Below are 15733 nucleotides of genomic sequence, written 5' to 3'. Positions count from 1 at the left end.
TTGATAACAGTTCATTTACAGATAGAAAGAGATTATGTAGATAGAAAATAATGTTTCCAGCTCCTCACTTCAACAGAAAACAAAAAAGGAAAGAATTAAAATCCCCAAATCCCCAAAGCAGCATTCAGTATCTGCTACAGCTACATCAAGTGATTCTGTTCCCAAACTGTTCCGTGGACATCCCTTTGGACACCACCTGTGCCCCTGGGTTAGACAAACCTTTGGTCTTTGCACAGAAGGCCTTGCTAGTGTGGATTTTCAGTGGAAAACAGAATGTTACAGATTATGCAGTTATTTGGGATATCAGGTCAACAACAGGCATTTCCAGTTCTACATCTGAGGTACCAAACAAGTCCTGTTAAAGTAAGTCACAGCATTAATCTCCACATCCTACGGAGCATATTTCAAGTAATCCCAGATACAGGTATGGTCAAACAGAACCAAAAAAAGTTACAAAAAAATTATTGTCAAGGATAAACACCACCATGGAATCACTTCCACCTATGGCAGAAGCAGAAGTCAGGGATTTTCAGTTTGGAAGAGATATTCTGGAATACATCAGTACACACAGAGAGCTTTTTTTCTGTTTCCCTACCTGTCTGCTAATGGGCACTGTCACAATCTGTGGGGAAAATCAGCATGACAAAACTCAGTGCACTGCTAGAGAAAGTGATGGTTATTCACAAAATCTCTACATTTGTATTACCCCTCACTCTTTCCCGACTTCCAAGCACTCACATTCCCATATCCCCAGACTCCCAACAAGCATGTGGAAAAAACCCATTTGGGTACAACACCAAGGATGAAGGCTGCCAGCTATCAAGGCCTCACCACACCTCTGATATTATTCCTGTTTGACAATGGTGAACTAGGTTTTGGACAAATCTTTTACACCTTTCAGGGATCAACAGCTGTTGACGGGGTGGTCCTTTGCTCCAGAATTCTACTTACTGCTGCCTCAATAAATAGCAGACTGCTGCTCACGGTCTCCCTCTCCATGACCGATTCATGGTGGAGTAACAGGAAAACAAATGGGACATAAGATATGGGACACAATCCTGTAACCCTCCTTGTGCACTTAGGAGCAGGGTCTGCTCCTGCCAAATCTTTCATGCAGCAGCTTGTAAGAGCGCAGGCCTTGACAAGCACACCATCCTAATTTCACAGACAAGGACAGCTTCCCAGAGAACTGTGGGTTTTTACAATAATATACAGCATCCTTTTAACTATTGTCCTGATGTTTTTTATGCTAGCTTCACACACATACAATTCTACAGGTGTTTCACTCGTAAAAGCCTTTATATTTCCACTAAAAGTCTCTGGAATACTGGTTTAACAGGTCATTGGTGTGATCCAATAAAATCATTATGAGATTTTCCACATCCTCCCTGTCAGCCTGTAAAAAGCCAGAACACAGCTCTGCCCGTGCAGCAGTACCTTGCATTCTACATAACCAAAACTGCTTGCATGCTTTCTACATTACATTTTTGTAGGAGCCTCTTAATAAGAAATATGGGCTGTCCACATTTCTGCAGGTTACATATTATGCAGGGTGAAGTGGTGAGAAGAGACAATCAGAGTTGTTAGGGTTGGAAAGGACCTCTGGACACCATCCAGCCCAACCCTCCTGCCAAGGCAGGGTCACCTGGAGCAGATGACGCTGGAATGTGCCCAGGTGGGTTTCTGGGTTTTGAATGTCTCCAGAGAGGGAGACTCCACAGCCTCCCTGGGCAGCCTGTTCCAGTGCTCTGCCACCCTCAGCGCAAAGTTTTTCCTCATGTTGAGGTGAGATTACTTGTACTTTAGTTTATGGCCATTGCTCCCTATCCCGTCGGTAGGCATCACTGAAAACACTCTGGCACCACCCCGTTGGCGTTTGCGGTATTTATATGTATTAATAAGATCCCCTCTCAGTCTTGTCTTCTCCGGACTGAACAGACCCAGCTCCCGCAGCCTCCCCTCGTAAGAGAGATGCTCCAGACCTCTCCTCTTCTTTTTAGCCTTCCGCTGGTCCCTCTCCAGCAGCTCCTCGGTTCTTTCCTACCGAGGAGACCAGCACCGGACACAGCGCTGCAGACGCGGCCTCACTAGGGCCGAGGACGCTGCCCCGGCTCCATCCCCTCGCGCCCTCACCTGCCGGAGCCCGGAGCCCGCGGTGCCGCTGCCCGGGCGCTGCTCCGTTCGCTGCGGGCGAGTCTCGGCGGCTCCCGGCGCGGCGCCGCTGCCCCAGCGCACCGCGGGCACCAGCACCCGCCACGGCCGGGCCGCGCGGCCCCGCAGCGCCGCCGCCATCACTGAGCGGGGGCGGCTCCTCCGCCCCGGGCGCAGGCGCAGCGCGCCGGGCTGAAGCGGGCGGCGCCATCTTGAGTGAGGGACAGCGCGCGCCGCGCTGCCCCCAGGCGACAGTGACTGCATGGCGGCACAGAGCCGGAGCCGCGCCGGGAACGGGAGGGCTGGACATCTGCGGGAATTTCTACACGGAAAGGGGAATTACACGTTGCAATGTGCTGCCCAGGGAGAGGGTGGAGTCACCGTCGCTGGCAGTGTTTAAGGAAGGAGAAGGACTGGACCTGGCACTCCATAGAAGAAGCTGAGCTGGAGGGGACCCACAAGGATCATGGAGTTCAACGCCTGGTCCTGCACAGCACCATCTTGAACTCTGCCAGGCTTGGTGCTGTGATCACTTCCCTGGGGAGCGTGTTCCAGTGCCCAAACACAGTCTGTGTGAAAAACCTTGTGAATACCCAGCCTGAACATTCCCTGGCACAGCCTTCTGCCATTCCCTTTGGAGCCCCACTTAGTGCCATGGTCTAGTTGACAAGGTGCTGTTTGGTCATAGGTAGGACTCCCTGCTCTCAGAGGTATTTTCCAGCCTAACTGATTCTGTAATTACCACACCAGCCCTGAAAGCAAACCTTCAGTGGTCACAGCAGCCCCAAAGCTACCTGCACACGAGGAAAGGAAGGTGTGGACAGAGGAAGATGCAGCAAAAGCTCCTAGATCGTAATAGTGTGTTACAATAAAAGGACTGCCATGTGGCCTAAAAAAAAAAAAAAAAAAAAAAACCAAACAAAAGCACCTTCCTTCAGAAAACAGAAAGTTCAGCTCAGGACTAGATAACCTCTCTTTGTCAGATAAATAAATAAAAGACCCATCCACTAAGGATCATGTTCCAGAAGAACCTGCCCTACATGGTACTGACCCAAAAGAGGAGGAGCTCCATTCTCTCTGTATCATTCAATTCTCTGTTCCTTTGTTAAGGTGGAGCTGTCAGAGGCTGAGGGAACATGTCAACCTGTTTTCTCAACTTCATGATGCAACCAGGGCAGTTTAAATTTACGTAGTGGCAGAGCGCTGGAACAGACTGCTGAAGAAAGTCATGGATTCTCACTCTGTGGCATTGAAAACCCACCTGGGCACATTCCTGTGCAACCTGCTCTAGAGGTGACCCTGCCTCAACAAGGAATTTGGACTAGATGAGCTCCAGAGGTCGCTTACAATTCTAACTCCTCTGTGATTTGTAATTTTATGTAAGCCACTAGAAGGCAACCTAGGCTCACTCTTCTCTAGAAATGCCAAGCTCAGCCATGCAGATTCCCAGCAGTACAGTAGTATGTAACAGCACTGCTTTGAACCAAACTTAAAGGACTGTTTCAACTAGAAATAAAATGTCCTCACTTATTTACATTATCCTTCATGTTCACAGGACAATACATTCCTCACATACACTTTTATTAAGCTTCTCACATGTAATTAAGCACACATTCTACATCTGACATGCTAGCAAGGTTGTCAGGAGCCAACTTTCTTTTCCTCCAGACACCTGTGGCAGTTGAAGTTTCACAGATTTCACACAAATGTAGCAAAACTTGGTTCCAGTTCTAACCATGTGGCAGAAACATATGAAACACAAGAAATCTGAGGAGTACAGCAGACAAAACAAGATGTAGGAGGGTACATCTTTTAGGAGAGTTATGCTGAGCGATGACACTGTGCACCTCTCAGAACAGACTTCTGGGGTCAGGAACAGAGGTGCTGCTTGAGGTACAGGGTTTACATACATGAAAAAAAAAGTAAGATGGTGTAGCAGATATTTTCAAGGTTCAGCCTAACAAGGGAAACAACATTAGGCTATAGGAGCAATTCTCTTGATGACTAAAAAAGAAACATTTCTGGGGTCAGGCTCATTCTTCCATTCCATGCTTTGTTAGTGTGAATGTGACACCACCACATGTGAACGAAGACAAATCTATTTGTGACTGGTCAAATGTTCAGAAGAGTGTTATCTTACCACAGTGACATCCTGTACAAAAAACAAGACTGGAAAATGTTATGATGACTGAACCAAACCAGCACTATGAGGCATCTTGCTTCCATCTGCGTTGGTCAGAAGTTTCCAAGGTGGACAATGCACGGACAGATGGGCAAGCTTTACATGTTCTGTGTTACCTGTTCACACCTGCTGTATGACGAACATGCTCAAAAGACAGTACACTCCTACCCATGTGTGCTGCTACTATAACTTGTGTAAAGCCTCCTGAAACTGAAGTCCTTTCTTTAGCTGGGAGTGATCCTTCCTCCTTGTCTGGTCTCCTAGTCCAGTGTCCCTTGCAGGCAACACTCGACTGAAACAATGGCAAGGGAGCAAAGGAACAAGCTTCAGTTTGGCAGCAGCAGTAGATTCATAAGGAATAAGCTGAACAGTAGTTACAGATTGAAAAGAAATTATGTATCCACAGTATCTATACAATATAATTAATTTCTCAAAAGAGTTTTTTTCATTGCTATATTTTAAAGGTCATCTTCAAATTACAGGTATATCCTTTAAATGCTTGAAAGGCATAGAAATTCCCCTTCCCACACAAAACCCCAAACAATGTATTTTCGTTTCAAAAATATTTTGAACCCACAAACAAGCTTGGTATCAGTTAATTGGGTAAAATAACTACGTGCTAAATAAAAGCACATCTGGTGGAAAGAGCGCAGAGAATGTTACAAGTGTGCTTGGTTTTTCCTTGCAGCATCTGGCAGTGGGTGGCAGGACAGAGGCAGAAATCTCAGTGGGTCTCTTCCTCTGTCTGTTCTGCAATAGTTTCTGTGGCACTGGCATTGGCAGCAGAGTTGAGAACTTCTCCAAAGTCTCCCCCAGCAGGTTTGCTTCCTCCAACTTTGGACTAGAACACAGAGAGAGCAAACAAAGCACAGCAGTTACTTGGCATGCCAAACATAGTTAACTGTACAAAACTAGTACATCTGCACCAGTTTAATAACTCTCTTCAACAAAGCAGCTTTTCCAGGTCTAGGAGACATCCACAATATTCTTAAAACAAATCCGTACATATCTGGCAGGAAACACTCACCAGCAGATTAACACAGCAGTCTCCCTTTGACTTTGAGATACATGAAGCAGCCCTTATTCCAGGGCTGATTCCAGAGTCCGAAAGTTGACACACCCTCAGTAACAAATGGATAAAGGTATGCAGCCTTTCAAGCTATGAAATCTTTAGGAGATTCAGAGTTAAAACTCGCCACTTTATTTCCTAAGAAAGAACTTGGGACAGTTTTGAGTCTCAACAGAAATTCCTGACATCTTTAGAGGAGCAGAGCAACTATTTTACTTTCTCCAGGTAACATGTTTGCAACATACACTCTGTGGGAGCTGGGGGTGTTAATGCCAACTAGTTGCAAGAGAAGGCCTAGTTCCCCTTGCTATCACTTGCATACTTTTCATCCAGTTCAGTGTGCCCAGGAGAAGACAAATCTGGTTCCAGTTACACAGATTAGTTATTTTTAAAGTGAGTTTTTACCTGGAGAAGTTATTAATGTTTCTAGTTGTTTCTAGTACTTGAGGCTTTTGGGAGTAAAGTTTAAATTAAGGTGCAAAGGCCTTTTGTCTTTTATGCCAGAAATGAGAGATATATCCCAAGTTATTCTCCTGTGTTAGTCTTTAGAAAGGCATTAAATAAAAGCCTAGATAATCTTGGATACCTAGTATTAGGTATTAATTATTTTAGATACCTAATACGAGCTGTTTGTGCAGGTAAGCTGGCTACTAGTTCTTCTGCAGGCATCCTCCTGTATGAGGTGCAGGCAGCCTATTATTTTATTTGCAAATCATTAGGCAGAGAAACCATTTCCACAGCACTTAAAAAGATGTTCATCTAAGCATCTCTTCAACAGTTTACCAGTAACTGAAAAATAGGCTGCCCAGAATCCACTTGAGTCTCTTCTCCACATCCACAACTTCACAATCACCAAGATGTTTTAGAAATTCTTACCTTGAAGTTTTCAACTTTTTCCTCAAAGGATTTGAAAGTAGGAGAATTTCTATGAAAATGAAAAAAGGAGCCACAGAATTAAAACCACATCTAGTTAACTTATAAACGTCACAAAACAAGCAGACATTTGCTTTTTCCCAAAAGCAACATGAGATTTGTTTTGGGATCTTTCCCTGTTCTAAAGATAGCCTTAAAATAGTTTACATCTGGATCCCCCCAGGTACTACAGAACTAAAATTCAAACATACTCAAATTGCAGGCTTACTTTCATCTTTGGCAACTAAACATTGCCAGGCCCAGTGATAGGATCCTTCATATCAACATGGAAGGGAGAACTAGCAAGTATTTTAGGTTTAGCTTATTATTCTCAGTGATTTCAAACACATTTCTGGCTTAAAACATTTGTTCAGAAATTCTTAGTCATCACTTCTGATTAGCCTAATACATTATTGCTGAAGAGAGCTCATCAGAGTTTTTTCACTTTTTATAGGAAAACTAGTTCAGTTTACTTTGCTTCATGTTCAATAAATAAAACATGGTTCACAGTGGCATCTTCTGCTAGCATGTTAAATTTAAGTGAGACTCCCCTTGCCTTTAAGTGCCAAAGGCAGCTGTAATTACAAATAATAAGTTCTGCATACAAAAAGCAGGACAGCTTGAGATTTCCAGTGCTGAGGGCTGGTGTATAATTCATTACAGTCAGAAGAGTGGCTTAATGCTCCAAGTGACTGTCCCTGCCATGAGCAAATATGTGCAACACTCTTTACATGTTTTCTGCCTTTACGTAGGATGGAAAATGCTTGCCTTCACTGGACCAGGACTAAGGATTACTCAAAAATGTGTTATATAAATACTGAAGACAAGGGTGCTTTTCGGAAGAAGTCTACTGCTTCCCTTCTTCCTTTGCTTGGCATTTGTGTAGGTCACCCACACTTAGCAGCCCTCTTTCCCTTGGGAGAGCACACAGTGACATGCATCAAACCAGACTCTCAGGAGACAGAGGAACACAGTGCCAAGCAAGCAGAGAGAAAAGGAAAGCACCTCAGATCACCAAGGGACTTCTTGTGAAACCACAGGGTTTTGTGGTTTTTTTAACTAGCTTTCATTTCCAAAAACATATGCCAAGCTACTGCCTTTTAAACTTAGAATCACTTAGTACCATTACACTCTAACAGACAGGGAAAAGCTGTTACAGTTTTCCAAACAGTCGGGAAATTTCACTTTCCAGATGTTTGATAACCGCCTCCATTAACCAGAAAATAAACAAATTTTATCCTATATGTTAATACAGGAAATCCACTACAAAGCTGTGTGGGGTTTTTTTGTGTTTTATAAAACTATGTTAATTGACTTAAGTTCAATCCAACTTGATTCCACACATGAAAATAAATAAACCAAACAGCTGGATTATGCATACATTACCTCATAATAGGCATACTAATTGAATGTTGTATGGAGCGTATACTAAATGCCAGCATTAAGAGAAAAGAAAGCGAAAAGTTAGTTTAAGAATTACATTGAGAGAAAGTTGGCTTAGAGAGCTGACTTCTGTAAATTGTCTTTGGTAAACAGCCAAACAGTCTTACACAGTCTTAGTAACTGCTTGGATTTGCTTTATTTAATTGCTTAGCCATGCACACACACACACACACACGTACATCAGAGCAAAAGCTGCAGCAACCTTTTTTTCTTTTAGAAAGATTTAAGTGCCATGCTTGTTAGTACTTGTTCTGCTTAGCTGCAACAGTTTGTCTGCTCTTTAAGTTTCTCAAGCAACAGGAGTCATGCTGCGCTCACAGTTTTGGTGACAGCAAGTAACAAACACTTGAGAGTCTTATTAATCAGCTAATCTTCCTACTGAAAGAATTACTTCTACATTCAGAAGGCTTTCATTTCAATTCAGTGTAAGTTTTTTACAGTCATCAATACAAATTATCTACTCATCAATATACATTATCCAACAAAAGCAGTCACAGCAGTCAGTATTCAAGGTCAGGTTTATGCTGGGAGCAAGGATAAAGTCCTACTCCTGTGTTCTGAAATTCATGGAGGATTTCTATAACCTGCCAGTGTTGCTATACAGTTACTGTTCATCTAGCAAGAAAACATATCCATTCCTTGAAGGTAACTGGATACAGATGAAGGAGCTCCCAAATAGCCAAAACACCACCTGGCATCTAATTTAGTTCCATACAGAAAATCCCTGTTTACTGCAGATACAAAGAAGTCTTATATGTTAAATATTTCTTACCAAATACCACAACAGTAACTTAGAATTATTACAAGTGATGATCTCAGTTTTTCATAACTATATATGGAATGTCAAAATTTGTCTGGGCTTTATGATGTCTTCCAAAAGAATACTTTCCAGGCGGTTGCTAGGGGAGGAGAGGAGGGAAGGGAAACAATTCTCTCATAAGATGTACCTCCAAACTTTCAATTAGCATCTCAGTACAATCAACAGAAGATGCAGTCACAGAAGAAAAGTTCTATATTCACTGCTGAACAAGTTTTAAGACATTCTTTATGAGGGCTCATCAGTAAAATACCATAATTAAAAAAAAAAAAAAAAAAAAAAAAAACCACCAAACCAACACACTCTAAAAGTTCTCTTAAGGTTGGGGTCCCTTAAGGCAGATGCACAACTATAGGTTGATTTGTAGTTACAGTGTACTGGGAATCAGATACACAAGGGTGGATGCTTTCCTGACACATCAGTAATGCACAGCTATGTTTCATCTATTTCCCCAATCCCGTTTCTCCTGTGTTTCATTCTTATGGTCTGGCTTCCACAGGCTTTTCCAGAACACAGAGAAGCTGATTGTCTTCTCGCCTGTAATTTATATTCTTCACTGTGATGTGGATTACTACAAGTTCTGGACTTGCTACATGGCAGGTTTTATTACAGAGCTACACCAACACTTACTAGTTTCAGTCAATGCTCAGCCAATTCCCCTCACACTGCAAGAAGTTTAAGGCTAAAGAGGATGAGATAAATATATTTACAAACTATAGAACTGCTCACACTGAAAAACAACCTATAGTATATTGCAGACCTTTTAACAGATGTCTACAAAAGTTTAATCTCAGACATCATTTAATAGAGCTATTCATGTATTCATGAAGAATTTACTTGCTGCTGTACAATACACTTCTGTATACCCTCAGTATCCAGTTTGCAAAATGACACCACAAGATATTTCATAGTTTTATCACACAACGATCTAGTTTGTAAGAGAACTGAATTAGATAAATGCAGTTCATTTTTTTAACATAAACCACCTATTCTTCAGGTAATGCAAAAGGCACAATTAAGCCTTGAACAGCTTTATGAAGAAGAGAACCTGTAATTCTTTTCTCAAATGACAGAATGCCACACTTAAGCATCTGTGCAGTTTGAAAGACAAGCCCTCTTTGCAATGCTCAAAAGCAAACCCCTAGCTTAAAAAAGACAATAATTTAAAAAGACACAGTAAGCTGCTCTCCAATCTTCCATGTATTTTGTATTACATTAAAGCTTTCTTATCCTCTACACAATATTTTTTTTAAAGCTACTCCATTGCCTCAAATTTTGAAAAGGCACAAGGAGGTATGCCAGAGTCCCTGCCTAGAAAACACAGCTTAACATACATAGCAGCTAACATACATAGTTACTTCCATTAGTAGTTATACTTCCAGCTGATATGCTGCTAAATTACAGTATTTAGGAACCCATGGTCATAGATCAGGCTTCTAAAGCAAGCAAAGAAAGTTATTCTGCAATCTCAGAGCAAAGCAAAGATGGACTTTGCTCCATTACAGGATTACAGTGCAAGAAGAGCCAAGTGAAAAGTCGTGACTGCTCAAAAGTTACATCTTGGTACTGCTATTGTTTTGCACAGAATACTGATGTTGCCTATAGAAGAAAGGTTAGCTCATTAAAACTTCAACGAATTCTTATAAAGAGAATAAAGGTATAAAGAGAAACCTAACAAGGAACAGAGTTCATTTTCATCATAACAAAGAGCAGAGGAAACAAATACAAAAAGGAAGCAAAAAATACACTGACATTGCACTACCAGTCCTCCCTTCCTCTCCATTTCAGTAGTTTCCAAAATCACAGCCCCAGCAGCTGCCTCACTCCCTTTTGCAACTCCCTATTAAATCACTTTGCAGTGCCCGAATGAAGACCTGTGTGTGATCTTTGCTGCATGGAATACGTAGAAATAGTCCAACACAAAAGAAATCACACCATTATAGCTGAGAAGTCCCTCAACCAAAACAATTCAAGGGAAAGTGAAGCCACAGTTAAGCCAAGGCAAGAGTTTAAGAACAAAATTGCACCTGCATATTCAGTATTAGTTCAAGTATCAGGCCCATCAACTCTCACTTCCAGGAAAAAATTTAAGCATCTAAACCTTTCTGAAGCTCAGACTTGCCCTTGAGTAGCCATATAACCCTCAGACATGAATTCTCTTGCTGAATTCCAGATGAATTTGGTTCTCACGAAAAACAAAAAAACTTAAAGGCTTTCAATCTTTTGTTTCAAGTGCAATTAAGATCTTCAACAGCACTAATTCTTCACACTTTTGTTTTGCTTTCTAAACACAGCTACCCCTGAATTTGTAACAATACCTTGAATTTTCATCACCATGATTCTCCCTGAGAAGCACACCAACAGTGAGGACTTCTCTGATACTGTTACATTCCTTCCCAGTGGTCCTGTTTCTGATAAAGGGTACTCAACACCCACAGAGCCACTAAGAGGAGTAATTAGGACACTCTTAAGGTATTCCTGAAGTAGAAGACAGCTCTGAGTCTGTGTTTGTCCTTGTCCAGTGCAATAGTCCAATACTAATTGGGGAACACCAGAGCCTTAAGGTAGAAAAGACTCCTGTTAAGTGAGCAGGTGAAATCTGCATCCAAAAGGAACAGTGAAGTCTTCCAGGTTCCCACTGTCTCACTGATGCTAAATAGGACATATTTGAGATTGGCTGCTATTCTTATACCTGAGCTCACTTGGAGTCTGAGTTCTCAAAGCATCCTGTGCCTCTGCCCGCCCATCTGCTCCCCAGGGACAACAGCTCCCAGTTAGTACTCTAGGAGACAAATCCCAAGATCTTTACAGAGATCCTACTGCTGTCTTTAACTACTTAGTGGGGGAATACAGAAAATATTAAGTCAGACTCAGGTGTGCATTGATGGGCTGAGAGGCAATGGATAGAAGTTGTTAAACAGGAATTTTAATTACTGAAAACACTAAGTATTTTCTTAGATCAGAGGTAATGTAGATGAAGTAACTAAAATACTGGCACTGCTAAAGTGATCATTTCAAAGACTGTTTCACTGGACAAAATATGAACAAAGAATGTATAAACTAATTTACATTTAGATTCTAGTAATTTAGTTAGAATCACAATGCTAAACAGCCATTGTAATAGACACAAAAAGGGGAAAATCTCTACTCTGCCACAGCATAAACACTGTACAGAGAAAGGAGGAATCCTGCTTGCCATTGACCTCAACACCTTATACTGTCTCTTGATAAAAAAACCTTGCAGAATCATTTTAGTGGGTTTCTTTCTAACAAGGAAGAGAGATTAATTAATTATGTATACTCAAGATTTCATGTTCTGAGATAGTTACCAGGTGAACATGAAGAAACATCTTCCCTGACATTAAAAGAGCCTCAGTTTTACGCTTACTAACACTGGAGAAAAGAAGAAATTACCTTTTAGAGACAAAACTTTAATCTTTAATGGAGAAAAAAAAAAAAAACTTTAACGAAGACAAGTCTGACTACATGCTTAGTTTCAGAAGCAATTCTTGTGCCCACCTTACCTAAAGGAATGTGAAAATGCCTGTAGTCTGCACAATGCCAGAGTAAGCATTAAAGAGAGAAAGGAAGTTCTGATAAATCTGAAGGAAAATATGTAACTGTGTAGCTGTACTCAAAGTGTTTTCTCACTAGACTTCAAAAAGCAAGAGGTTAATGGCAGCACTTTAAAATGGCTGATTTTATTACACTGCTGGCAAAGTAGCAATATTCTGTGAAAATGTGTGAATTTTTATTTGCCCAATAACTGACAAATAGGTTTAACAACAACAAATTACCTGTGGAGATGAATAATTGTATAGGTTCCAGCAGTAAGAATTATATAATCAAGGAATTATAAGCTAAGCATCTGATTGTATTGCAGCCAGCAGGATTTTTGCAAGCAGCTCAAAATAGTTCTAAAAACGACTGGCAGACTTACCTAATGTGTATGAAGGGCTATGTCATTTGGCACAAAGTCAAAATATGTTGCATGCCAACAATAGTTAAGAATTGAAAAGTGCCAACAGTCTCTTAAAAAATGTAATAAAATCAAGCCACTTCTATGAGGCAGAACAGCTCAGAAAGAAATAAAACACACCTGGAAGGAATCAACAAACAAAACAAAAAAACCCAAACAAAAACCAAAAAAAAACCAACAACGACAAAAAAGAGCCAAACAACAAAACACAAACAGTTAAAGATATTAGTTGTTTAAATATAATATTCCAGAAGCTGAGAAAGAGAGCAGAAATGATAGTGCTATGTGTATCCCAGAGGCAGGCAGACAGTGCCACCTGAAATCACACCAGAAAAGTAAGAGCAGCAGTGGAGGTGGTAGCACACATTGCTTCTCTCGCCTACATAAAACACACACCACAGAACTCGTCAGCATCAGTGAGGACATACAAGCAGATTCTGCAGCAAGTCTCTTACCTCCCCTAAAACAGGTGCTGAAGGCTATTGACAGATTAGCTTTTAGAAGCACTAGGTATGTTAACAGCATACATTTATTGCAGTGATCACCTGCTTAAATTAAAATGCAATTACTTGGGAAAAGGCAAAGAAACCTACCTGACATCTTCAAATTTCTTGGTTATGACTGAACCAACAGAAGAAAAAGCAGCAGAAGCCTTCTGACCAGCCTGAGATAGAGTTTCTGATGTTCTCTTGTACCTTCAAAAAAACATTCAGTTTTTAGTTATTTTAATAGAACACATAAGGAAATGTCTAATGTGTGTCTATTTGTATCAAATGCAGAGGAACACTTCAGCTGTGGGGTCTAATGGAAAAACTACTTAAAACATTATTTTGAGCCTTTGCAGTCCCTTCTGGCTACAGCATCTCTGCCACCTCTGACCAGACCCAGTTCACCAACATGCACCTACTATCCCACCCTTAGAACAGATGCTATCTGCTATTGTAGGATTTAGTAAAATATAAAATAAACTCACACAGAAAACACCCCGATGAACAAAAAAAACAACTCAAAAAAAAAAATACAAAAGAAAACAAAACACAAAATAACAACACTGTGCACACACATTGAAAAAGGTGTATTTTTTGTGCCAAGTGCCTAAATTCTTGTACCACACCATTCTGTCAATAAAATTCACCATAACAAGTTTGAGGTACATCTTGTGACATTCTGTGGTCATTAACTGCAGAAGGTAGCTTGCTCTAGACCTTAAGCTAACATTTGTGTTTGGCAAGAACAGTAACTGTGACTTCATACTCTTTCTGCATGGGCTCAGTTCACAACAATTTTTCAGAGTAGAAAAGAAGGGTATTCTGTTGGACTTAGGGCACCGCGGTATCTCGGATCTATCAGACAAAAAAAGTGTGTTATAATAGCTCAAATTTTGGTCAATCATTCTTCTTTCGCATGAGATACAGCTTGCAGTGTTCTTTAAAAAAAAATCTATGTTGATTTACCCAGAGACGTTTTAATACAACTTTACTTTGTGTTATTTCTACTCATCTCACAAGAACAGAGTGTTTAGACATGACACAACATATACACAGTTTTCACTTCAACAGTCTAAACAATCATCACGAGCTGGTACATACGCTGTGGTTGATGTAACATCTTGCCAGCTTTTGGTAATGTTCTGCTTTAGTTCCTGTAGTGAGTTAATTCCCAGCTTTCTCTTGATTTCTGCTAGATGCCTCTCTTTGGCAGCTAGCACTTGTGAGAGTGTCTGGATTTCCTCTTCCACCTGTGGCATGAGAGTTAACAAGCGGTTAACAGTTAACAAGGAATATACCCAACCATTTAACTATGTATTTCGTTAAAGTATCTACTAGACTCAGTAATGGGAGGTCTAACAGAGGTTTTTAACATTGCCTCACAGTCATTCCTAAATACTAAAAGGGAAATCCAACAGAGACTACAGGAGCTAGTGAGAAAGTAATCTACCTGCAGCTAGCTGTTACTGAAATATGTACAAGGAAGTTGGTAACTAAAAGACTGCATAGTTAGAAATTATTACTTATGATATGCAAAGGTTGAAGATTAGTCAAACCTTGAGACAATAGCCAAGCCTGTATTCTACTTCCACGTCAGAAGATATACCAATGTGTGACCAGTATCAGGAAGCTCAGAGCATGTCTGATCCACACACAAATTTTGTCTCCTTGCTTCAACAGAAAGGTCCTTTTATGGCTTAAGCCAGCACCTGTGGACTGGATCCAGCCACAGGAGTGCCTTCCCTAGAGCGGGTGTGGAAATGGCAGCAGACTGAGCAGTCAAAACCCACACAAACACACAACACACAACACCTGCTTTGTAACTAGAAAACAATACTGTTTGTATACTTCCCTCTTTACTCAGATGGTCACTTAAGCCTCTCCTGGAAACATGACCAGAGATGTCAGCACAGTTCTACAATGACATCTGTGAGCTTTATACAAATGACAGAGGTACTAAGGCCATATGTACAAAGGCAAGGGCATACCTCCAATCCTACTTCCTCATCCAGGCAAGATGACCCTACTTTAGAGTATCAGGCTGCCCACTCATTTAAGCTCCTTACAGGAGTACAGTTCCTTATTGCACTCCTTACAGTATCCTCAATGCTTCCTCTGTTTTGGATATCTGTCCAAAGTCCAGTGTGACATATCCTAGCAGAACCAGCCCACCCTAACTATCTTTGACATGAAATGATACTCAGGACTGCCAAATACAAGAATGTGCTTAATTTAAAGCTAATCTTTGTTTGCCAACCTCAGGCTTAAGTTAGTGTCTTTCATAAGGGTCCTAAAGTCCCACAGAGCTAGTAAAGAAAAAAGATTGGCTGCTTAATAAAGCGTGACTTTGGCATGTATCAGGCTTGAATATTTGCCTGTCTCTCCTTCAAAGAATGCCACATTTTCTCAGTCTTAAAAATGTGTTATGGACAAGAACAGTAACATGGTTAGACATTAGCAATACAGTACCCACCCAGATACTACTACAAAGCATTCTTCATGAAAGAAACAGCTTTAGCTACTCCACACCAGTTGAGACAATACTTGGGTTTTGGCTTCCAACCATGTTCTCTTTGCTGATTTACCCCTTTCTCAATCAAGGAAAAAAAAAAAAAAAAAAGTGGGGGGGTGGGGGGTGGGGTGGGGTTAGGTATTCACGTCTGTACATTCAGCAGTCCCAGCTTAATTCCCC

At 41.1% G+C, this 15733-nt stretch overlaps 1 protein-coding gene across 3 annotated transcripts in view; it reads right to left on the bottom strand.

Moving 5' to 3' along the window:
- Window positions 1-15733, bottom strand: part of TPD52 (tumor protein D52) — a 124283-nt gene that overhangs the window by 79278 nt on the left and 29272 nt on the right. For 2 of the 3 annotated variants that reach the window (XM_066179750.1, XM_066179740.1), the window contains exons 3-6: window positions 14143-14291; window positions 13147-13248; window positions 6279-6327; window positions 3712-5174 (exon numbers count right to left, since the gene is read on the bottom strand). In XM_066179750.1, coding sequence (XP_066035847.1) covers window positions 5058-5174; window positions 6279-6327; window positions 13147-13248; window positions 14143-14291 — 417 coding nt within the window. In that variant the 3' untranslated portion in view covers window positions 3712-5057. Of the gene's footprint in view, window positions 1-3711; window positions 5175-6278; window positions 6328-13146; window positions 13249-14142; window positions 14292-15733 lie in introns of those variants that run through there. The other variant, XM_066179760.1, reaches the window with a different exon arrangement.

The sequence above is a fragment of the Chamaea fasciata genome, unplaced genomic scaffold (genome assembly GCF_029207755.1).
Source record: "Chamaea fasciata isolate MVZ Bird 193981 ecotype frontalis unplaced genomic scaffold, bChaFas1.0.hap1 SCAF_1, whole genome shotgun sequence".
NCBI classification, from domain to species: domain Eukaryota; kingdom Metazoa; phylum Chordata; class Aves; order Passeriformes; family Sylviidae; genus Chamaea; species Chamaea fasciata.
This window is presented reverse-complemented; position numbering and strand designations above follow the sequence as displayed.